This window comes from Aethalodelphis obliquidens, unplaced genomic scaffold (assembly GCF_003676395.1).
Source record: "Aethalodelphis obliquidens isolate GAN/ISIS:26980383/991018 unplaced genomic scaffold, ASM367639v1 scaffold11, whole genome shotgun sequence".
In the NCBI taxonomy this organism is placed as follows: Eukaryota; Metazoa; Chordata; class Mammalia; order Artiodactyla; family Delphinidae; genus Aethalodelphis; species Aethalodelphis obliquidens.
The window spans coordinates 13627686-13649480 of record NW_020837955.1 but is presented as its reverse complement, the minus strand read 5'-3'; the positions used below and the strand labels follow the sequence as shown (position 1 = coordinate 13649480).

Below are 21795 nucleotides of genomic sequence, written 5' to 3'. Positions count from 1 at the left end.
ACTTATTTTTGGCTGCGTTGGGTCTTCGTTGCTGTGTGCGGGCTTTCTCTAGTTGTGGTGAGCTGGGGATACTCTTCGTTTCAGTGCATGGGCTTCTCATTGTGGTGGCTTCTCTTGTTGCAGAGCATGGGCGTGGGCTTTAGAGCGCAGGCTCAGTAGTTGTGGCACACGGACTTAGCTGCTCCGCAGCATGCGGGATCTTCCTGGACCAGGGCTCAAACCCGTGTCCCTTGCATTGGCAGGCGGATTCTTAACCACTGCGCCACCCGGGAAGCCCTGTTGGGAGATTTTTGATTACTGATTCAATCATGTTATTTATTATAGGTCTGTTCACATATTTTTTTTCTTTCATGATTCAGTCTTGGTAGGAATTTATCTATTTCTTCTAGGCTATCCAGTTTGTTGGTATATAATTGTTCATAATAGTCTTTTATGATCTTTTTTATTTCTGTCACAGGCATGGTAGTGTCTCCTCTTTCATTTCTGATTTTTTGTTATTTCAGTCTTCTCTCCTTTTCTTTTCTTAGTCTAGCTAAGGGTTTGTCAATTTTGTTGATCTTTTCAAAAAACCAGACTCTTAATTTTGTTCCAGTTTTCCTCTTTTCTATTTTATGTCTGCTGTAGTCTTTATTATTTCCTTCCTTCTACTAACGTTATTTATTTATTTAAATTTATTTTATTTTATTATTTGGCTGCGTTGGGTCTTCATTGCTGTGCGCGGGCGTTTCTCTAGTTGTGGCGAGTGGGGGCTACTCTTTGTTGTAGTGCACGGGCTTCTCATTGCGGTGACTTCTCTTGTTGTGGAGCACAGGCTCCAGGTGCACGGGCCTCAGTAGTTGTGGCATGCGGACTCAGTAGTTGTGGCTCGTGGGCTCTAGAGCGCAGGCTCAGTAGTTGTGGCACATGGACTTAGTTGCTCCACAGCATGTGGGATCTTCCCGGAGCAGGGCTCGAACCCGTGTCTCCTGCATTGGCAGGCAGACAATCTTAAGCACTGTGCCACCAGGGAAGTCCCCTTCTGCTAAGTTTAGTTCTTTTTCTTGTTCCTTGAGGTGTAAAGTTTGCTTATTTGAGATCTTTCTTCTTTTTAAATTAGGCATTACTGCTACTATAATGTTTTCTCAGCTTTTGCTATGTCCTGTAAGTTTTGATATATTCTTTTCTCATTTTCATTTGTCTCAAAATATTTTCTAATTTCCTTGTTCATGAGTGGGTTGTTTAATTTCTGCATGTTTGTGAACTTTCCAGTTTTCCTTTTGCTGTTGATTTCTAGTTTCATTCCATTGTGGTCAGAAAAGATACTTGGTGATTTCAGTCTTCTTAAATTTGTGAAGACTTTTTTGTGGCCTAACCTGTGATCTATCTTGGAGAATGCTCTGTGTGCACCTGAGAAGAATGTATATTCTGCTGTTGTTGGGTATAGTGTTCTGTATGTGTTAGGTACAGCTGGTCTATAGTGTGGTTCAGGTCCTCAGTTTGCTTATAAATCTTCTGTCTGGTTGTTCTATCCTCTTTTGTTCCTTTTTATTCCATGGTATGGATATACCACAGTTTGTTTAACCATTCACCCATTGAAGGACATCTGGGTTGTGTCTTATTTTTGGCTATTATGGATAAAGTGGCTGTAAAGATTTGTGAACATGTTTTTGTGTAACCATAAATTTTCATCTCTGGGACAAATGACCAGGAGTACAATTGCTGGGTCATAAGGTAGTTACATGTTTAATTTTACAGAAACTACCAAACAGTTTTGCAGGATATCTGTACCATTTTACATTCCTACTTACAATGTTTGATCTAGTTTCTCCGTACCCTCTCCAGCATTTGGTGTTGCCACTATTTTTTATTCTAGCCATTCTCATAGGTGTGTAGTAATGTATCACTGTGGTTTCAATTTGCACTTGCCTTGTGGGTAATGATGTTGAACATCTTTTCATGAGCTTATTTGCCATCAACATATCCTCTAGTCCTTTTCTGGATATCTGGGCTCAGATCACCTCCTGCCTCTCAGCCTCGGCTGTTTTTTCAGAAGCCTCCACCCTCTAGGGAAGAGGGATAGTGTACCCAGTGGAGCCAAAGAACAAATATCAAATGGTGGTGCAATTTATCAATACAGAAGGAAAGGTTTGTATGTAAAGAAGTTCTAATTTGTGAGAAATAAAGCCACATGCTCTCCAGTCCACCAGGCTGTCTCCCAGGTTCAAGAACGCAGGCGATGGCTACAAACAGTTTTCTCAGCAAATCTAACCACTTTATCCTTAGGGGTAAAGACAATTTTACAAGTGCAAATGAATTATTCCAATTATGTTTACTCACTCATTTTGCATCCACTCATTGTGTAACTAGCTCACATGTCATTTTAAAAAGAAAACTGAGGGACTTCCCTGTCAGTCCAGTGGTTAGGACTCAGCACTTTCACTGCCATGGGCCCAGGTTCAATCCCTGGTAGGGGAACTAAGATCCCGCAAGCCACGCAGTATGGCCAAAATTAAAAATAAAATTAAATTTAAAAAAAAAAGAAAGAAAACTGAGATATAGGTTTTCCCTGGGTAATTCTCCCCAAGTTACTTCTTCCTCTCCTCTCTTTTTCTTTTTCCTGTCAGCCTCCTGGGGCACTTGAAGTACTCAGGTTCCCAGCTGGAAGCAGGGTCAATAACAGCAATGAAGCTCACAGAATGAACATGCTCTGCTGCTCTCAGGGAAGGTCAAAATTTAAGCAGAAGAGACTTATCAGCTGGTCACTTACAACAGGCTGCAGTGGGGGGAAGGGAAGCCACCACCCCTGTATGTCCACAGCTGCTGGTCCCTGCTCTTGTCTCTCTCCAGCCCACCCTCAGGGGACTGTGGGAGCCTCCTGTCCCCAGGTCAGGTGATGGGCTACCATGAGGAGTGGTTTCAACCAAGGCGGAGATAGAAGTCCAGTCTCCCCACTCTACTGTGTTGACACTGGAGTTACTGGAGGCTGCTCATTATTGCTGGAGTGGGAGCTCTGGCTACCCACATGGCCTCCACAGACTCACTGCAGTTGAGTGGTGGCCTTGTCACTGCTGGGTGGGGTTGACATACGGGCTCCCTACTGGAGCCTGGAGTGTATGACCACTGTCATTCCTTGGGTCCCAAGGTCTCTGGCTGGTCTGCCTTCTTCTGTCCCCCTTTCAGAGTCTTTTTTTTTTTAATGTAAATTTTATTTGTTTATTTATTTATTTATGGCTGCGTTGGGTCTTTTGTTGCTGCGCATGGGCTTTCTCTAGTTGCGGCAAACAGGGGCCACTCTTCATTGTGGTGCATGGGCTTCTCATTGTGGTGGCTTCTCTTGTTGCGGAGCACAGGCTCTACGTGCATGGGCTTCAGTAGTTGTGGCACGTGGGCTCAGGAGTTGTGGCTCGCGGGCTCTAGAGCGGAGGCTCAGTAGTTGTGGCACACAGGCTTAAGTTGTTCCATGGCATGTGGGATCTTCCCGGACCAGGGCTCGAACCCGTGTCCCCTGCATTGGCAGGCGGATTCTTAACCGCTGCTCCACCAGTGAAGTCCCCCGAGTCTTCTTGTGTTCATCTTATATAGAATGTCCAGGGTTTTTAGTTGTACTTAGTGGGAGGAATAGGGAAACTTATGTCCACTCCATCTTCCCAGATGGCAAAACGATTTTTATGAAGAGAATGTCTTCTTCTGTCTGGATGCATCTTATAATTCAAATAATCCCTCTTTGCGTCCCAAACTTTGTCACACACACAGGCAGTTTTAGTGCAGAACCAAAGCTGACTTAGTATGTGAGAAAATGATGCCATTAAGGTTTTATCAGCAGTGGGAATTGTTTTCTCATGGCTTCCTTGTTTTAGCTGAGATTTATATACAGATTATTAAGTTGCTTCCATGGTGATGGCTCAAGTTTAAAAAGAAAAAAATTAAAGAGTCTCTTGTGTCCCCACTCTGGTCACTTCACCGTTTTGATGGAGTAGATGCTCATCCCAGGGTTGCTGTTCCAAAACCATGGGTGTGCTTTTCCTCTGTTCTCCTCGACCTTCTTACCTTCACCCCAGCTGCTCTTTTGCCTGGAACAGGCCTTTGTGTCACATAAGGTCTGCAGGCTCAGCTTCTGAAATCCTCTTCTGGCAAACGAGCTCAAGCGGAGTTTTCTTCTGACGTTCTAAAGACCACCAGCCTGAAACACCCAGCTACGTCAGTCACCTCGTCAGGCAGAGCGCCACCTGGCTGTGAGATCCCTGGGGAGACAGGCCCTGTGGTCAGGGCCTAAAAGACTGAAAGAAAACATTTAGGGAACTGGTGTACATTCAGCACCAAGTCTGACTCAGGGAGAAACAAGAAGCAGGAAACATGAAGAGTGTAATGGATAGTTACTCCAAAGGAGTTGAATTTGATTAAAATCTTGTATTTTGTTATTAAAATTGTAAAGACTGGGTTTAGAAGGCTGTGCTTACTCTTAGTGACCCACTCTCAGAAGTTTTTCTCCTGGTGACTCAGTCATGTAGCTCATTTTTTGAGAGCTTATCACTATAGAATTCTTCCTTTCAATGCTGTTACTATATATAAAAAGTGAGAATGCTTTTTTTGGGGGCTCCATTTCTCATGCATGTTTTTGTCCTAGAATTTTTTTTTTAATATATTGTGATGTCATTTGTCTATATCTGATAGTCTAACATCTAAGACTTGGGTCTTAGGATATTATCTTTGAATTAAGCAGATCAATGCTTCCAGTAAGGCGATGGGTATTGAAAGTGCTTTATAAATTGTCAAGTGGTAGAAAGATATTATCATTATTTGAGAATAAATAGTAAGCTGTTTTCTTTTCATTAATCATGGAAATACTTTCCAAGACCATTTGCTGGAAGAATACGTGATGACCTTGTAGTTTGGCTTCTGTCATTTTTAGCAGTCCCTTGGTGGCTTCCAGACATAACAACATACACCAAAGAAGGGGAAAAATTCTCCCCAAGAACATTCCATGGTCTGATCTTGATTTTAAAATAGTTCTAAGTGTAATAGAAAAAAATATTTGTCAAAATAACACAATACATTTATTATAGGGCAAGCTCAGAACTCAAGACTCAAAGAAAGAGTCCAGCATGTATCTCAGACAACAGGGCTAAAAAGGTGGGCCACAGGAAGACTGTGGCCCCTGGTTACAACCGCTCCTCAGGGTGGCCCATCACCTGCCTGGGGGACGGAGGGAAAGAGACACGGACAGAGACCAGCAGTTGTGGACGGGCAGGGGTGGTGGCTTCCCTCCCCCGCCGCCCCACCGTGGCCTGCACAAGTGACCAGCTGATGAATCTCTCTACTTGCATTTTGACCTTCCCTGAGAGCAGCAGAACAGATGTCACTCTTTGAGGGTTTTGTCCTCTATTGTGAGAACCTGGTTGTAGTCAAAGGGAAAACCTAGAGCTTCACTGATGCGAGTGACCCTGCTTCCAGCCAGGGCCTTGAGTCACATTTAAAATGGAATGTTAACTGATTATGCAATGGGTGGGTGATAAACTGCACCACCATCTGGTATTTCCTCTCTGGCTCTACTGGGTGCACTGCCCTTCTTCCCTAGCGGGTGGAGGCTTCTGAAAAAGCAGCTGAGGCTGAGACGCAGGAGGTGACCTGAGCCCAGGAGGCTGGACTGCCCATGTCCCTGGCACAGCCCTGGGGGATTCCCTGCAACCCCACAGGAGCAGGGAGAGGGTGCAGTGAGGAGGAGAAAGGCACTTAACCCACTTCTCTAACACCTACCATGCTCCAGCCCCGTGCCGGGCACTGATACAAGGCAGGAACACAGTGGTGAACAAGGCAGGCCATGGCCCTGCCCTCGTGGGGCTTACTTTCCAGGGGAAGACAGACCATAAAGAAACAAGTATAACTGACGGTGAGTGAGAAACAACATGGAGAAAGAGGCAGCAGAGCAAGGGGAGGAGTGACAGGGATGGAGTGGACTGTTTTAAGCTGAGGGTCGGGGACCCTCTCTGAGGAGGGACATCTGAGCAGAGACCTGAGTGAAGTGTGGGAGCCACGGGGCTCTCTGTGGAGGGAGCGTCCCAGGCAGAGGGAGCAGGATGTGCAAAGGCCCTGAGGCTGGTGTGTCCTAGAAACTCCATGAAGGCTGGTCTCACTGGAGCGAGCAAGGGGTGCCAGGCGATGTGTTTGGAGAGGGGAGCAGAGCCACATCTTGCAGGGCCTTTCTACTTTTTGTAATGAATATTCACTCCAAAGGAGATGAATTTGGTTAAGCTTGTGTCTTGTTACTAATACTGTGAATATTTGGTTCTGAGTCAGATGGGAACACTTGCAGCCACATCCCCACACAGTCTGATTCTTGTGTTTCAAATACCACCCTGGCCTCTGGTCAGAAAAGTAAGGCGGTCCTGGGGGCTGAGAGTGGCGGCAGAGGAACAGGTTGCAAAGCTGGTCAGCCGTGCTGTTAACAGATGGCGTGGCTGGGACAGGGGAGGAGGGGGTGGTGCAAAGGGGTGGGACTCAGGACAGACTTCACAGGTAAAGCTGACTGGAGTTTACCTCCTTGCACTCTCCTCGTTCCCCGAAACCAGGCAGCAGAGGTGTCTCCCCTGGAAAATGGGCCCTGGGCGAAAGAGGCCGCCAGCTCTACCCGTCTCACCCTGTCATGGGGAGCCCAGAAGGACAGGGGGAGGCGTGGGCGGCAAGGCCTGGCTTGCCCCATCCCTGGGCCCGAGCTGAGGCCTCTGACCCTCGCTCAGCGGAACAGCACGTCACTGTTTACAAAGTTCTTAACTCGGGAGTGTCATACTAAGTGAAGTAAGTCAGATAAGGACAAATATGTGATACCGCTTATGTGTGGAATCTAAAAAATGGTACAAAGGAACTTATTTACCAAACAGAAACAGAGTCGCAGATTTAGAAAACAGACTTATGGTTACCGGGGTTAAGGGGGGGCGGAGGTAGAGGATAAATTGGGAGATTGGGATTGACATACACACACTACTATATAGAAATAGATAACTAATAAGGACCCTGTGTATAGCACAGGGGACTCTCCTCAACACTCTGTAATGGCCTATTTGGGAAAAGAATCTAAAAAAGAATGGATATAGGCATATGTATAACTGATTCACTTTGCTGTACACCTGAAACTAACACAACATTGTAAATCAACTAGACTCCAATAAAAAAAACAAGAAAACAGAAAACAAAGTTCTTGCCTTTCTCATCCTTGCCAACAACGGTGTGAACTGAGCAGGGCAGACACTGTTACTTCTGTGTGGTAGGTGAAGAGACCAGAGCTCCTTGCTGTGAGAATTAGGAGAGTTTATGGAGACAGAGAGAGCCTCTTGATGTCATCAGCAATAAACAACACTGATTTCTGCTCTGGGGAAAGTATGTGGCCCGTACTATGGGGACCCAGCTGAGTTTTTAGTGCTCGGATTGTGGTTGACATTTTCCCTCTTATAAATTTTCTTTCGACATCATGTTGTTTATGTAATTTTGAAAGAAGCACGGCATTCCCATTCCATGGGATTAGGCTAAAAAGTAATTGAATCACTGAAACTGTTTGGAAAACTAGCCTCTTATTGTCTGGAAGCAGCAGCCAGCTCTGCCTACAGACACCTCACAGTATCGGCAGGAGGTCTATGGCTGCATTGAAGAAGGCTTCGTCCATTGGGATCATTTCTCTCCACCCTTTGATTCATGGGTGCCTTCTCTTGGAAGGGGGTGCCTGGTGAATTTTTTTCTCCTAACTTCTGACATGTCCTAATGAACTTGCAAACATTCTTCACAGCTTAGACCATTCTCAGCTTCCAAGCGGACTCGTCATTGACAAAGAATCTGAAGTTTACAAGATGCTTCAGGAGAAACAAGAGTTAAATGAGCCTCCAAAACAGTCCACTTCATTCCTGGTTTTGCAGGAAATCCTGGAGTCTGAGGAGAAAGGTAATCAGTCGTGTGTGTGTGTGTGTGTGTGTGGTCAGAGGCTCTTGTGTGTGTGTGTGTGTGTGGTCAGAGGCTCTTGTGTGTGTGTGTGTGTGTGGTCAGAGGCTCTTGTTCAAGACCTGGGCAGAGAAGCAGTCATTGCTGAAACACAGATGAACACAGCCCTGAAGAGGTGGAAGGAGCATGGCTCTTAAAAGGCTAAAAGCTCTTTTTTTAAAAAAAAAGAGGGAACTCCGTGGTGGTCCAGTGGTTAGGACTCTGCTTTCACTGCTGAGGGCGCAGGTTCAATGCCTGGTCAGGGAACTAAGATTCTGCAAGCTGCGAGGCCCAGCCAAAAAAAAAAAAAGAAAAAGGGGGGTGGAGTCGGGGGAGGAATGAATGAACTCCCAGCCACACCTGCCTAGCTGTTTCCTGTCACAGGCGCATGGGGAGGCTGAGGACGTGGGGAGCTTGACTGTTGTGGGATTCTGTCGTCTGTCCCTTGGCCACTGGTTTGGTTTGAGCCCACACACCATGCTTCTGTGGTGGTTGGCACCTGTGAGTGGGTGAAGGCCATGGGATATGAATGACAAGCAGAATGAAATGAATCAGCAGCAGTGAAGCCAGGCTCTGAGCTTTACTTTGGGGCCACGTGCTTGTTCTTGCTCTAGGGAGGATGGCTTCCTGAGAACCGGAGGGCCCCCAGTTTGGCCACATCCCCCCCACCGAGTGACCTTAGGCAAGTCTCTGAACCTTTCCAGGCTTGTTTGCTCATATGCCAATCAGGGATGAAAACCCTTTCCTCTAAGACTGGTGTGTGGATCAAATGTTATAAATTACACAAAACACCTGTCACTGTGACCGGCACACAGTAGGTGCTTCGTAACTGTTATGATGTTTGAGACCTCATCAAGAGGCTCCAGGCCAGCCTTAGCTTGTCCACACGTGAGCTCCAATGCCCGAGGCGCCCAGGGCCACACATGTGGCTCTGCAGGTCTCAGGAGACAGGCTTTGCCCTCTGCACATCATACACTCTGTGCTTCTCATGATAATTTTCAAGTGGGTGGCAGCAAAGCTGTCTCAACAGCTTTGTAACAACAACAAGGAGAAATTTCTGGCAGATGGGTGTGTTGCACAAGAGATGTTTTTTTCCCCTTCTCACAAAGGTGACCTGTGAGCGACAGCTCTCGGGCTTGCCCACCTCGCAGGTGGTCATTCACAAGTGCCTCTGATTCTCGCCATCAGCCTAACTACCAGTGAGTTCTGGAGAGTTGGGTTTTGCAGCCCTTCCTGGTCTCAGCGAGGCCCAGCCCTCCATAGTCTGCACTGTCCCTTTCCATGAGGCTCACCGGAGCCCTGCCTTCTCTTGCTCTCTTCTTCTTCCCAGTGTGCCTGCCTGTGAGGAGAGTTGGTACTTCTGGGAGGGACACTTGGTTGTTCTGTTTCGGAGACCCGCTTCAGCCAGGCTCCTGAGGGGTTGGTTCTTTGCCCAGGGCGGCCAGTGAGGGTCAGAGCTGAGTGCCCTCTGGAAGAGTCACCTTCCGCCTGGAAGCCTCCAGCTGCGGAGTTGGCTTCCCAGGAGTCCTTCCTGAGCTGAAAGTTCCCTCCTGAACACACTCAGCACCCAAGCTTCCTCCCCATTTGGGTGGTTCTTTAGAGAAATTGGCAATTTACAAGCACAGGATATTAGGAAAATTCTTCTTTTATGCTAGAAGGATATTGTCCCTACCAGCAATTTTCCCCTTTTCTTGGAGTACCTGTGCAATTTGAAAGGAATGCGTCATATACTCTGTATTAAGTTCCAGTCTTAGCCCAACTGACAGATGACCTGGGGGCCAACCCTAGAGGATGATGGTTTTTCAAAACGTGAGAAACCGCAACTATACTCTGAGTAAGTGGGTGCAAAACCCTTCAGTTAAGAGAGGAAAAGTCAGTCCATTCCAGCCCAAAGTAGAACATAGACAGACATTGCAGGGCTCACCTCACTGCATGCCCTCAGGTCACAGAGGTCACAGAGAAGGACTTGAAGCCCAGGATCACTGAGTTGCCCTGAGGTGGCAGCTCCCTGCTCTTCATGCTTCATCCCTTCCATCCCGTATTCTTACCTGCCAAGCCAGTGGCTTCCATTCTCAAGGCTACCTCATGGTTCTAGTTGGCAGCTGGTGCTCCAGCTATCATGCCTACTTCCAGGGACCAGGAAGGAAGAACAGGGAAAGGGCTAATTGGGGAATCCCCCTTTCAGATGAACCAGCTTTCTTTTTCCCAGAAGTCCCACATGACTATTCCACTTATATTTTGACTAAAATTTAGTCACATGGCCCCATCTAGTTGCAAAACAGTCTGAGAATTATAGTTTTTCTCGCCTGGGCTGGATATCTCCTTGCTCCAAAGAAAATAAAAAATTTGCTAAAAAGGTAAAGGGAAATAATCTTGTGGTCTCTCCCTTATCTCTTGATATGCACTTGCATTAAATTGTCACTGAATGGAACAGTGTAAGTTCCAATCCAGACATCTACCACATGCAGAAGGCTCTCAAGTGAGGGAGCTCAAATACCTGTTTTCATTTGAGATGAAATGGTCAAAGCTCAGGGCAGTGGCTGGTGCATGGTGAAGGCACTCCGTGAGGGTTACTATCACTCGAGAAGGGCTGTGGTTCATGAAGCAGCACTGCACCACCAGCACTGGTGTCCAGGCTCTGCCCGAGACCCACCACGAGACCTCCAGCAAGTGGCTCCTCTCTCTAAGCCCTACTCTATCTGCACACATCCAGTGACGCTAATAATGGCTACTTCACGGGTAGTTTAAAGCCTTAAGGGAAACAGTGCGTGTAATGTGCCAGGCACAGTCAGTGAGGCCCCCGAGGGAGGTCTGGCTGCAGCAGGGCTTGGTGATAAATCTCCAGACTCAATGTGGGTCTTCTCAATTGGGGTGAAATTCAGCCTCTGGACTAGGAGAAAGGGTCCTGGGTTCCTCACACTTCCTCTTGCTCTGGATCAAATTCTAAGAATTGCAGGTAGAAGGAGGCTTTATTTTTTTTTTCACTGTGGGGACATATACCTAACACAAAATTTACCGTCTTAACCGTTTTTAAGCATATGATTCCGTGGCACCGAGGACACTCATATTGCTGTGCTGCCATCTTCACCGTCCATCCGCAGGAACTCTTCATCTTGCAAAACCGAAACTCTGCACCCATTCCTCATGGCTCCCTCTTCCCCAGCCCTTGGAAACCACCATTCTACTTTCTGTTTCCATGAATTTGACTATTCCGTGTATTTCATATGAGTGGAATATGCAGTATTTGTCCTTCTGTATCTGGCTTATTTCACTTAGCATAATGTCCTCAAGGTTCACCCATGCTGTAGCGTGTGTCAGCATTTCCCTCCTTTTTAAGGCAGAATGATATTCTATGGTATGTATACACCACATCTTGTTTATTCATTTATCTGTCCCCAGCCATCATGGACTGAGAAACACAATGGGGACCCCAGGCTCTGAGATAAGAAAGCTGGAGGCTTGCTCAGGAAGTATCTAGGCTCATTTTGGCTGGTTCCCAGGATTCCAGGAAAATCCTCAGATGGTCTGCAGTCGGGTCATGGAGGACCACCAGGTGCAAGGTTAAGGACCATGAATTTGATCCTATAGGTAGTGTAGTCACAGAGGGTTGTTGAGCATGGAAGTGGATAGTAAAAAGGCTGTACTTTACTCCATTCATTTTCACTTTCTTCCCAAAAGCTTTGAGATGCAAGATTCATTGGAAGGAGAGATATTTGAAAATTTTTGTAGTAGCCCACAGTCTGAAGGGAGCTATTTCTACTGTAAGCTAGTGGAGAGGGAAGGAAGAAGGGAAATTTCTTTTGCATTTGCAGTGTTGGCTGAATAGGTGAGAGAAGAAAATGGAGCCAGCAGGTGGCGCTGCAGAGCTGAACGAGCTGCAGCGAGGCGGGCTTTATCTGGGATCCCAGCAGAGTGCAGTGTCACAGTCCAGGGCTTGCTGTTCTTTTTTTTTTTTTTTTTAATTGTAGTATATATAGTTGATGTACAATATTACTAAGTTTCAGGTGTACAACATAGTGATTTAATAGATTCTTTGTTTCAAGTTATTGTAAAATATGGGCTATATTTGCTGTGCTTTACAGTATATCCTTGTAGCTTATGATTTTGTACACGGTAGTTTGTACCTCTTAATCCCCTACCCTTATCTTGCCCCGCCCTTCTCTTTCCCCACTGGTAACCACTAGTTTGTTCTCCATATTTGTGAGTCCCTTTCTGTTTTGTTCTATTCATTTGTTTTTTGTTTTTTTTTTTTGCGGTACGCGGGCCTCTCACTGTTGCGGCCTCTCCCGCCGCGGAGCACAGGCTCTGGACGCGCAGGCTCAGCGGCCATGGCTCACGGGCCCAGCCGCTCCGCTGCATGTGGGATCTTCCCGGACCGGGGCACGAACCCATGTCCCCTGCATCGGCAGGCGGACTCCCAACCACTGCGCCACCAGGGAAGTCCCTGTTTGTTTTATTTTTTAGATTCCACATGTAAGTGATAACATAGAGCATTTGTCTTTCTCTGCCTGACTTACTTGACTAAGCATCCTCCCCTCCAGGTCCATCCGTGCTGTTGCACATGGCCAGATTTCCTATGGCAGAGGGCAGCAGCTCAGTGGCGTTAGGGCCAAGCCACACAAGTGCACTTCGTGCTTCTAACCAAACAGGGCTCACATCTGCCCACACTCCAATGGCCAAAGCAAGTCTTGTGGCCAAACCCAAAGTCGATGGGATGGGGGAGTATACGCCACCAAGAGCAAGTTTTCCTCAGCCTTAGTGCTGTTGACACTTTGGGCCAGATAAGCCCCTGTAGTGGGCTGTCCTGTGCGTTTTAGGCCACTCAGCAGCATCCCTGGCCTCTACCCTAGATGCCAACAGCACTCCCTTGCAATGGAGACAACCAAAACTAGGGAACAAGATCGCCACCAGCAGAGAAGCACTGACCTACTGGGAAGTATGGGAAGGTACGGATAACTGCAGATAAAATATACAGTCTACCACGCCTAGCCAACTCTAAATGCCCCTATGTCACACACAGTCTCAATTTTGGGTTCAGAAGCGCCAGCCAGCTTATGGGGACTCGTTTTTGAAAAGGACAAGCGAGCTAGGGCCCGCATTTATCAGCCCCAGGATTGCCCAGCATGGCTGCAGATATGGGATGACCCTCTCCTCGCCCCCTCACCTGACACAAAAAGCCATTTGTCGCTCTTATTCAGTGGTTCTCAAAGTGTGGTTCCTGGACCAGCAGCAGCAGCGCCTGAGAACTTGTTAAAAATGCAAATTCTTGGGCCCTACCTCAGGCCTGCTTAATCAGAAACTCTGGGAGTGGGCCCAGCAATCTGGGTTTTAATGAGCCTGCCGGGTGACTCTGATGCACAACAGCATTTGAGAACAGCTGTTTTAGTCTAAAGAAGTGGATTTTAACCTGGAGTATAGAACAGGATATCCTGGGGCCCCTGCACCTGGAGATGCTCCTTCAGCAGGTCTGGGGTGGAGCCTGGTCTGTGAATTTTATGAAATCTCTCCTGGTGCCCAGGATGCTCAGAGATGCCCATTCAGAACCATCAGTGTAGAGACATCTCCAGCTTCCTGAGCCAAAGCATGCTGGACTAAGAGAGGGACCATCATGCATTTGTCACGGCATTTCATCATCTATTTCTTGTGTATTTATTGAGCCTCTATTATAGCTGACAAACCTAACAATGTTTGCTAGGCCACATCACAGTAAAAAAAAATGTGATGTGGAAACACAGCCAGCCAAATATATAGCAATAACAGTGCTTTCAGTAGCCTACCATTATTAATAGCTACCATTACACAGGGCTCTACACAGGTGATGAACTGGGCTGTAGGCAGTTCAGCACCCAGCAACTTAGGAGCTTTGTCTTGTACACACAAAGCTGACTGCAGGAAGGCTGCCGCTGACTCTGCCCTGTAGCGGGTGGTTTTTATCTGGCTGCTTGTAGCACACTCTATGATTTTGTTCTCTTTGTAATGTGGGTTTCTTTTGGCATCTGACTACACTGCCTTTCGATTTTCAGACATTTTTATTTTTTCTATATAAAGCATTTTTAATTTTTAAGTCCCATATCAGTGTTTGCATGTATTTAATCAGCATGTAATGTAATTTGTGTTTTGAGGGCTGACCATGTGCCAGGGAGGGCTTTATGTGTCTTTTTTAATCTTTTTGTCCCACTGTGAGGGGGAAATGATCTCCTGTTTTATAGAAAAGGAAACTGCAGACCAGAGAAGTAACTTGCCCAGGATCACAGAGCAGAGTCAAGTCTGTTTGACTCCAGTGCCCATGACCTTGCTGGAACATACATATAAGTGAATCTGAAAGAGCTAAATGATACTTACGCAATCCTACACTTCCGGCCAACCCAAGTGTTTTCCTCCTTTTAGGGGATCCCAACAAGCCCTCAGGATTCAGAAGTGTTAAGGCTCCAGTCACCAAAGTGGCTGCATCGATTGGAAACGCCCAGAAGCTGCCCATATGTGACAAGTGTGGCACCGGCATTGTGTGAGTATCTGCCTTCCAGGGCATCAGAGGCCCTGCAGGTTGGGTAAACCATGAAAATGTGGAAAGCGCTGGATGTTGCGCATTTTGGGTGTGATGGAGAAAAAAATCCTGCCTGGAAAATGGAGCAGAGAGGCCAGGTAGGTCCTGTGTCCCAGAGCCAGGTGGTGAAAGCTTTCCTTGGCTGTAGAACCCTTAGGGTATGAACATGTACAACCAGAAAAAGCAGGGCTGCTCTGTTGAAGTGGGAAGGACTTCCCGAAGGCTTCAAGGGTAACGTCTTTGGACCCCAGGCATGAGAAGCCCCTTTATGACTGGAGGCCAGTTAGGAGGCTCTGATCTGCCAGATGGGCCCCTTGGGAGGAAGCCCTGATCTGCCACATGGGACCCTTGGGAGGAGCCCCCAAGCCTGGTGCCCCCTTCAGGTGCTTGTCACTAAAGGAGCCCCTCTCCTCCCTCCCTCCTGCAGCGGCGTGTTTGTGAAGCTGCGGGACCGTCACCGCCACCCTGAGTGTTACGTGTGCACCGACTGTGGCACGAACCTGAAACAGAAGGGCCATTTCTTTGTGGAGGATCAGATCTACTGTGAAAAGCACGCCCGGGAGCGGGTCACTCCACCCGAGGGCTACGATGTGATCACTGTGTTCCCCAAGTGAGCCGGCAGCTCAGCACCGAACGCTGGTCTCCCAACGAGCCCCTGCTGCATCTTGTCCTCTGAAAGCTCTGTCTTCTCTTATCTAGAAAGTTCTCGCTTACTTTGGTTTTATCCCTGCTCGTCAGCTAACTGACTCACGCTGGCTGTGTGACGCCCGCTTTTATCATTAACGGAAGATGGTTTTGTTCAGTGTCCCCTTACCAGCATCACTGTGTCTTCTCTTCTCCTCCATTCATCTCTGCTGCAAATGGACACCAGCCAAACTTGAACCAAACCAAATTTAATATGTCTGACAATGATTTCCTTTCACCCAATAAATTAATAGACTTCAAGGCAGTGTGGTGTCTCTTTCATGTAACCATGTATCCTATTTCCTGTCTCAAGCCACACGAGATTTCTGAGGGCTCTCCTCTTGTTTGGGGGTTCCCATACCTCTGAGATTTGCAGGCCTTCTCCTCCAAGTGTGAGAAAACTGGCATCTGAAAACAGTCTTTTTTTTTTTTTTCTGCCCCCCCATGTGACAAATGGGACCTTAAGTTCCCTGAGCAGGGATTGAACCCGGGCCCTTGGCAGTGAGAGCTCGCAGTCCTAACCACTGGACCACCAGGCAATTCCCAACAGCCATGTTCTTACATTTCTTTGAAGATTGGTCCAAATCATCTTTCTCTGATGCTAATGTAAGATAGTTATGTTGTGATGAAATGTTTTCTTTACATCTGGCTGTTTGGGGACTTAGAGGAAATGAATGCTTTCCAAATAATAGATGGTGAGCTTTTTACCAGGCTGGTTTGCTGCCATCACAACCCCTCTCCTTTGTGAAGGGAAGCAAACTCAGGACCGTGGCCAGCAGTCCTAAACCTGCAGGTTGCTCAGGGAAGTGGCAAATGCATTCTCCTCCAGGAAGAGACCCGGAACCCTGGCCGTTAAGGGGCCTTGAGTCAGAGATCTTAGGTTACCGTAGGTCATCTTTTGGTGACCAACCACTAAAGGAGTCATTTGCTCAAACAGTAGCACCCCTGTTGCTCTAGAGACTGATTTGTTAAGAGAGACAGACAGGTCATTCCACCAGCCCTTCTTCCTCTGAAACAGCAAATCATCTACGCTTAAGTAGTATTCATCACCGCAGGCAATAGCTGATGTCCTTTACTGATGAAGGGACTAGCTTTCTAATAGTAAGGATTCTAGTTAGTGGTAGTGCTGGGATTTCACTTGGCAGATCTCTGAAACTTGGACACACTGCAGACAGTTTAGACACAAGCAGTTCTAATCTATAAGACAAAAACTTCCAGGCAGAAAATTACTTCATGTTAAAGCTCTTTTCTTTCTATCTTTTCCTTCCTTCCTTCCTTTCTCTTTCTATTAATCCTTATTTTAAACTCTTTCTAAGTTTGTAAAAGGCAAGGTGGCTGAAACTTTGTAATTTGGGCAAATCAAGATAAAATGAAAGCTCTCTGAACCACAGCAAGTTTGATGCATTTACAAATACAGTAACAACTGTGACCTGGGTTTATTGACTGAGGGGGATGAATGGGTAATATACATTCTTAGAACTTTCTCCAGTCCCTTTCCTCAGATAATGTGCCAAATGTCCGATGCTTTTCTTGTTCAACGACAGTATTACTTCTTAGGAGTGGATCTTACGTACAGGGTGCCTCCCTTCTGGTGGAGGCCAGATACTGGGAGTGTCAAGTGACCACTATGGCTGTTTTCCGTGGCCTCCAAGGCTAATTTGTTTCCCGACAAAATGAAACAGGATGTCAGCATTACTGTCCTCAGTGCAAGTTGTGTCTTGTGGCTAAGAACTCCTCTTTTCCTCCAGCCTTTAGTTTACATTGATAGAGTTACTTCCTGCCAAGAGCAATTTAAGATTTGACCTATTTCTTGTCCTTCTTGCCTACCATGTTCATCTGATTTTATTTCTTCTGTCACGATTACTCTAAAATGAAGACAAAATGGAAGAAATGTATTGGAATATCTCTGATCTGACTTGCATCATCCTTTAATTACTAAGCTTTTGGACAACTTCCTGGAGAGGAAAAACAGTCACAGACTTTGATGAAGTGATTCCCTCTGACTTGGAACGCTCTTCTTCCAGTCCCCCCCCCCCCCCCGGTACGCAGGCCTCTCACTGTTGTGGCCTCTCCCGTTGCGGAGCACAGGCTCCGGACTCGCAGACTCAGCGGCCATGGCTCACGGGCCCAACCACTCCGCAGCATGTGGGATCTTCCCGGACCGGGGCATGAACCCGTGTCCCCTGCATAGGCAGGCAGACTCTCAACCACTGCACCACCAGGGAAGCCCCCAGTTCTTGATTTAGTAAACATCAGTGGTCTTTCAGGATGAAGCCCCAGCGTCCCTCCTCTAGACAGTCTTCTCTGCTGGCCCACCAGGCCTAGGATCTGTTGTGCTCCTGTATCCAGGGCACACCTCCTGGGCACACATCACATGAGACACTAACCATAGTCTCCTGAAAGGAATGAAGCCCCCATAAGAGCTATTCCTCTATCTGTATCAGCTTCGTCTACTCGGCCCTGAGCAGGGAGATAGTCCACAAATGTCTGGTGAATGAATCTGTAAATGGATGCTTCATCATTGTCCAAAGAAGTACAATGAAAGCCACACATGTAATTTAAAACTTTCTAATAGCCACATGGAAAAAGAAAAAGGTAAAATCAATAAATCAATTTTAACAATATATTGTATTTAGTGCCATATACCCAAAGTGTTATCATTTTAATCTATGCCACTAGCCACGTGTCAAATACTCAATAGGCATGTGTAGCTACTGGCTACCTTACTGGACCACACAACCTGCACCTACCTTAAAACAAGACATCTTGGATTTCTGCTTCGCTTCTAGATACCATGTTCTTTTCCCTTGTTCCCATGTGTCCACCAAATCTCTTCTAATTGCCTTGTACTCTGGCTTCTCAATTCTGCCCGTCCTCCAGCAGGACAGCTATTTTGAAAGCATCCCGATGATTTCTCCAGCCAAAACCTATGTTGACTTAAAGAAAAATGCACAACATGAGAATTGTGAGTTTGAGTTTGATTCGGGGTCTTACTGAGGACTCCCGCCCGGGAGACAGCCACTCTAGCTCTGAGGAACTGCTCTGAAGAGGTGGGCGAGGAGCCAGGATACACATGACTTTTTTTTGGCTGGGAAATACGTGTAGTCAGGCATGCATCTTGGTAAAAGATCACTGCTAATCACAAAGAACAGACGTCTCAAGTTAATGATTTTAGGTTTTTCTATGTATGGGAAGATGCAAGAATCTGGGTTCCTTGAAATTCTTCCTGAGATATGCATCTAATTATCTAGGGTCCTGTTTATCCAAAGCAGAGTGCCTCATCCTGTTTTTCATGAATTCACCTCAAGGTGCACTGTTGGTGGCTGACTTCAGTGGGCTGTGATTTAACCCACTTGTGTAACTGGGTGATGACTGATGCTTGTGGTTCTTTGTTGTTCACTTCCCACTTTTGGTCATAAATTTGACCAAGGTTTGGGAGGGATTTCATGACCAATTTGTCCCATGGAGCTGGGAAGACTCATTCCTAGGTCAGGTGAGGATTTCGTTGATAGGCTATTCGTGTGCTATTCTGAATTAGGCCTTGTTATCCTAAAAAGTCTCTGGATCATCTATCTCACTAGCTTATTATGATCCAGGAAGTGTTTCTCCCTTATTGCTTTTTCCCATATTTAGAGTTACACTATTACAATTAATTTTATGGAGAACTATATATACGTGACCAATTGCCTCAAGACATTTAGCCATCGTTAATATTGTCAGAGACCTGGTTACACATTGGGTAATACAAGAAACAACAATCTTATAAAATATGGTATGAATAATAGCACTAATAGCATTAGTACGGCTATAGTACAGCAATGAGAGACACAAAGCATAAACAGTTAAAAAACAACGAAGAACAAATTAGAACAATGATTAGTATAACTGGTTGCAGTCTGGATCACAATACACCACCAAATCCAGAGGGAAGCCAGCTGAAAAAGCCAAATTCTGGATGGATCAGGTAGAGAGAAAAAGATAAATGCTTCATCTTTGTTTACATAGGTATACTTTAGTCAGGAGGAAGTAAAAGGAGGAAAGGAAGGAAGGGAGGAAGGAAGGGAGGGAGGGAGGAAGGAAGGAAGGAAAAGGAAAGGAAAGAAAGACAGGAAGAAAGAAAAGGAAAGAAAAGAAGGAAGGGAAAGAAAGAAAGAAGGAGAACAGGAAGGAAGGAAGAAAGAAAGAAAAGAAAGAAAGAGATTCCACCAAAGAAGAAAAACTTAAATTGATAATTAATTTTGCAACAGCAAAAATGGAAACTGGACCTCAATGGAAAGGTAGTTTTAATGTGCTAAAAGGATATAACAACAAACCTAAGAATTGTATACAAGCAAAAATATCTTTTGAAAGAAGTGAAAACATTTACAGAAAAACAGCAACAGATTTGTCATTAGCATAATGAACTAAAGGGTAATAGTAAAAATATTTTTTAAGAAGAAGGGGGGAAATCCCAGATAAAAGAGTGGAGAAGCAGGAACAAAATTAAATATGTGGGTAACTCCAAATAAATAAAAAATGTATAAAACAGTGATAATATGTGATAGAATTTAAATATTTGTGTATATTATACATAGTCATAGTTAGCAGGTTTCCTCATATCTGGAAAACAAATATTAAAAGCCAGTACTATTTCAGACAAAAAGTCATAAAACTTATAAATCATATTCATCAGTTCATTCGGTCCCATGTAATTAATTCTTATTGATCTTGATCTTTTGTTAGAAGTTTATGAAGCCATCAGGTTTTCTGTTAGAATTCTGTAATTTCTTACCCAGTTCGGTGGTATGATCTAAAAGTTATCAGAAACCTGTTTCTAAAAAGTCCTTTCTATGAACCGTCTTGAAGATCTTCATTTTTGTAAAAGCATCAGAGTAATATAAATGTCAAAGACTTTAAATGGCATGGTTAAAGACCTGATTACAATGCAATTGACAAAGAAACTTGGTTATTTATGCAACATATAACATCTTAAGTAAAATTATGACATAACATTATACCAGGACATATCCAATTTTAGGAATTTCACATAATTTCTAGAACATTTATAACATTTACCCATATAACCTAAGAAAGTTTATCATTACTCATTTGACAATGCTTCCCATGTAATTCAACATACCAAAAAAGCCTAATTAATCTCTGTCTTTGAGATGTTTCAGGGAACTTCTGAAGTATCCCAAATTTAGCTAGAGGTCAAAAGAACTTCATTTAGAATTTGATTTAGGGAAGTTTGTCAAAGATATCAGCAGATTTTAAAACACTTGGTCAGATAGGATAGTAGGTCACTATGAAACAATACTTATCTACTCAACCAATGAGACAAAAAGATTTCAAAGGCAAATACAGAAAGTTTCAACAGATTACTTAAAAGGTTAGAGAAACTTTACAATCTGTTATCAAAAGTTGATCAATATTCCAAGAAAACTTTGCCCTCTTAACAGAAAAAGAAAAACAAATCCTACTTTTACACCACCTTGCTTTTACTATTAAAACTCATTCACTTTTTCAGTCTTAGCCAGTCCTGACCACCCACAAAATTCCTTTCTAAAGATTTCTGTTTTTCTCACAAACCTTCTACAACTTTCTATTTCCATATTAGTTCATTCCTTATTTTCTTTTTCATTTAGAAATAACCAGGGACTTCCCTGGTGGTCCAGAGGTTAAGACTCTGCCCTCCCAATGCAGGGGGCCTGGGTTCGATCCCTGGTCAGGGAACTAGATCCTGCATGCATGCTGAAACTAAGAGACCACACGCCACAACTAAAGATTCTGAATGCCACAAGGAAGATCCAGCACACAGCAATGAAGATCTGGCATGCCGCAACGAAGACCCCGCTCAGCCAAAACAAAAAAAGAAAGAAAGAACCAGCTTCAGGGCAAACTCACTTTCTTTTCCCTTAACAAAATGTATTTCCATTCTTCGTATCCTTAAAAAAAAAAAAGTTCCTTGCATAAAAGATGTTTTCCTTATTAATTTTAGTAGTTTAAATTACATATACTAATCAGAATTGTTAACCTTGTAAACAAAGAATGTTGCCCACCATTCCAATTCTACAAAGATCAAGTCATTAGCCACTGCCGTTGCTGACCTACAAGTACACCCTGAAAGGAATTCGGGATTAAGCATTCTGTGTTTTGGATATATGGGCCCCTAGTCAAGGTGCATATCTAAGGAAGAATTTTAAGGACCCCAGAGTCTTGCATTTTCCATATATAAGCACTAAAATCATGAACTCAATTTCTTTTTTTTATCAACAGTAATTCTTTTTTTACAAAAATATATGTTTGACTACATGTATTTCCCAGCCAAAAACTTCATATATATATTGGCTCCTCTTTTACCTCTTTGGAGGGGTTCCTCAGAGCTATCTGAGAGGCTGTCTGCCAGGCTATAGTCTTCAGTAAGACACTCAATAATGCTCAGCTCATGGCTCTTACATTGTGAGGGTTTTTTTTTTCAGTCAAAAACCTTTAAAAACCTTAATTTCTAGTGAAATCTAGAAAGAGGAAGGAAGAAGCAATTATGAACTATCTTTTACATTACCTTTCTGTAGAATGGTAAACATAAATGCTATTCATTATTTCTAAAAACTCATGCCCCTTCTCAGAAAATTTTTCAGTGCAGC

The 21795-nt window shown here is 44.9% G+C and overlaps 1 protein-coding gene across 2 annotated transcripts in view; it reads left to right on the top strand.

The window, feature by feature from the left end:
- PDLIM1 (PDZ and LIM domain 1) overlaps positions 1-15430 on the top strand; it is a 46262-nt gene extending 30832 nt beyond the window's left edge. Inside the window, exons 5-7 of one of the 2 annotated variants that reach the window (XM_027112107.1) lie at positions 7754-7905; positions 14329-14446; positions 14913-15430. In XM_027112107.1, the coding sequence (XP_026967908.1) occupies positions 7754-7905; positions 14329-14446; positions 14913-15099 (457 nt within the window). In that variant the 3' untranslated portion in view covers positions 15100-15430. Of the gene's footprint in view, positions 1-7753; positions 7939-7992; positions 8118-14328; positions 14447-14912 lie in introns of those variants that run through there. The other variant, XM_027112108.1, reaches the window with a different exon arrangement.
- The last annotated feature ends 6365 nt before the right edge of the window (positions 15431-21795 follow it).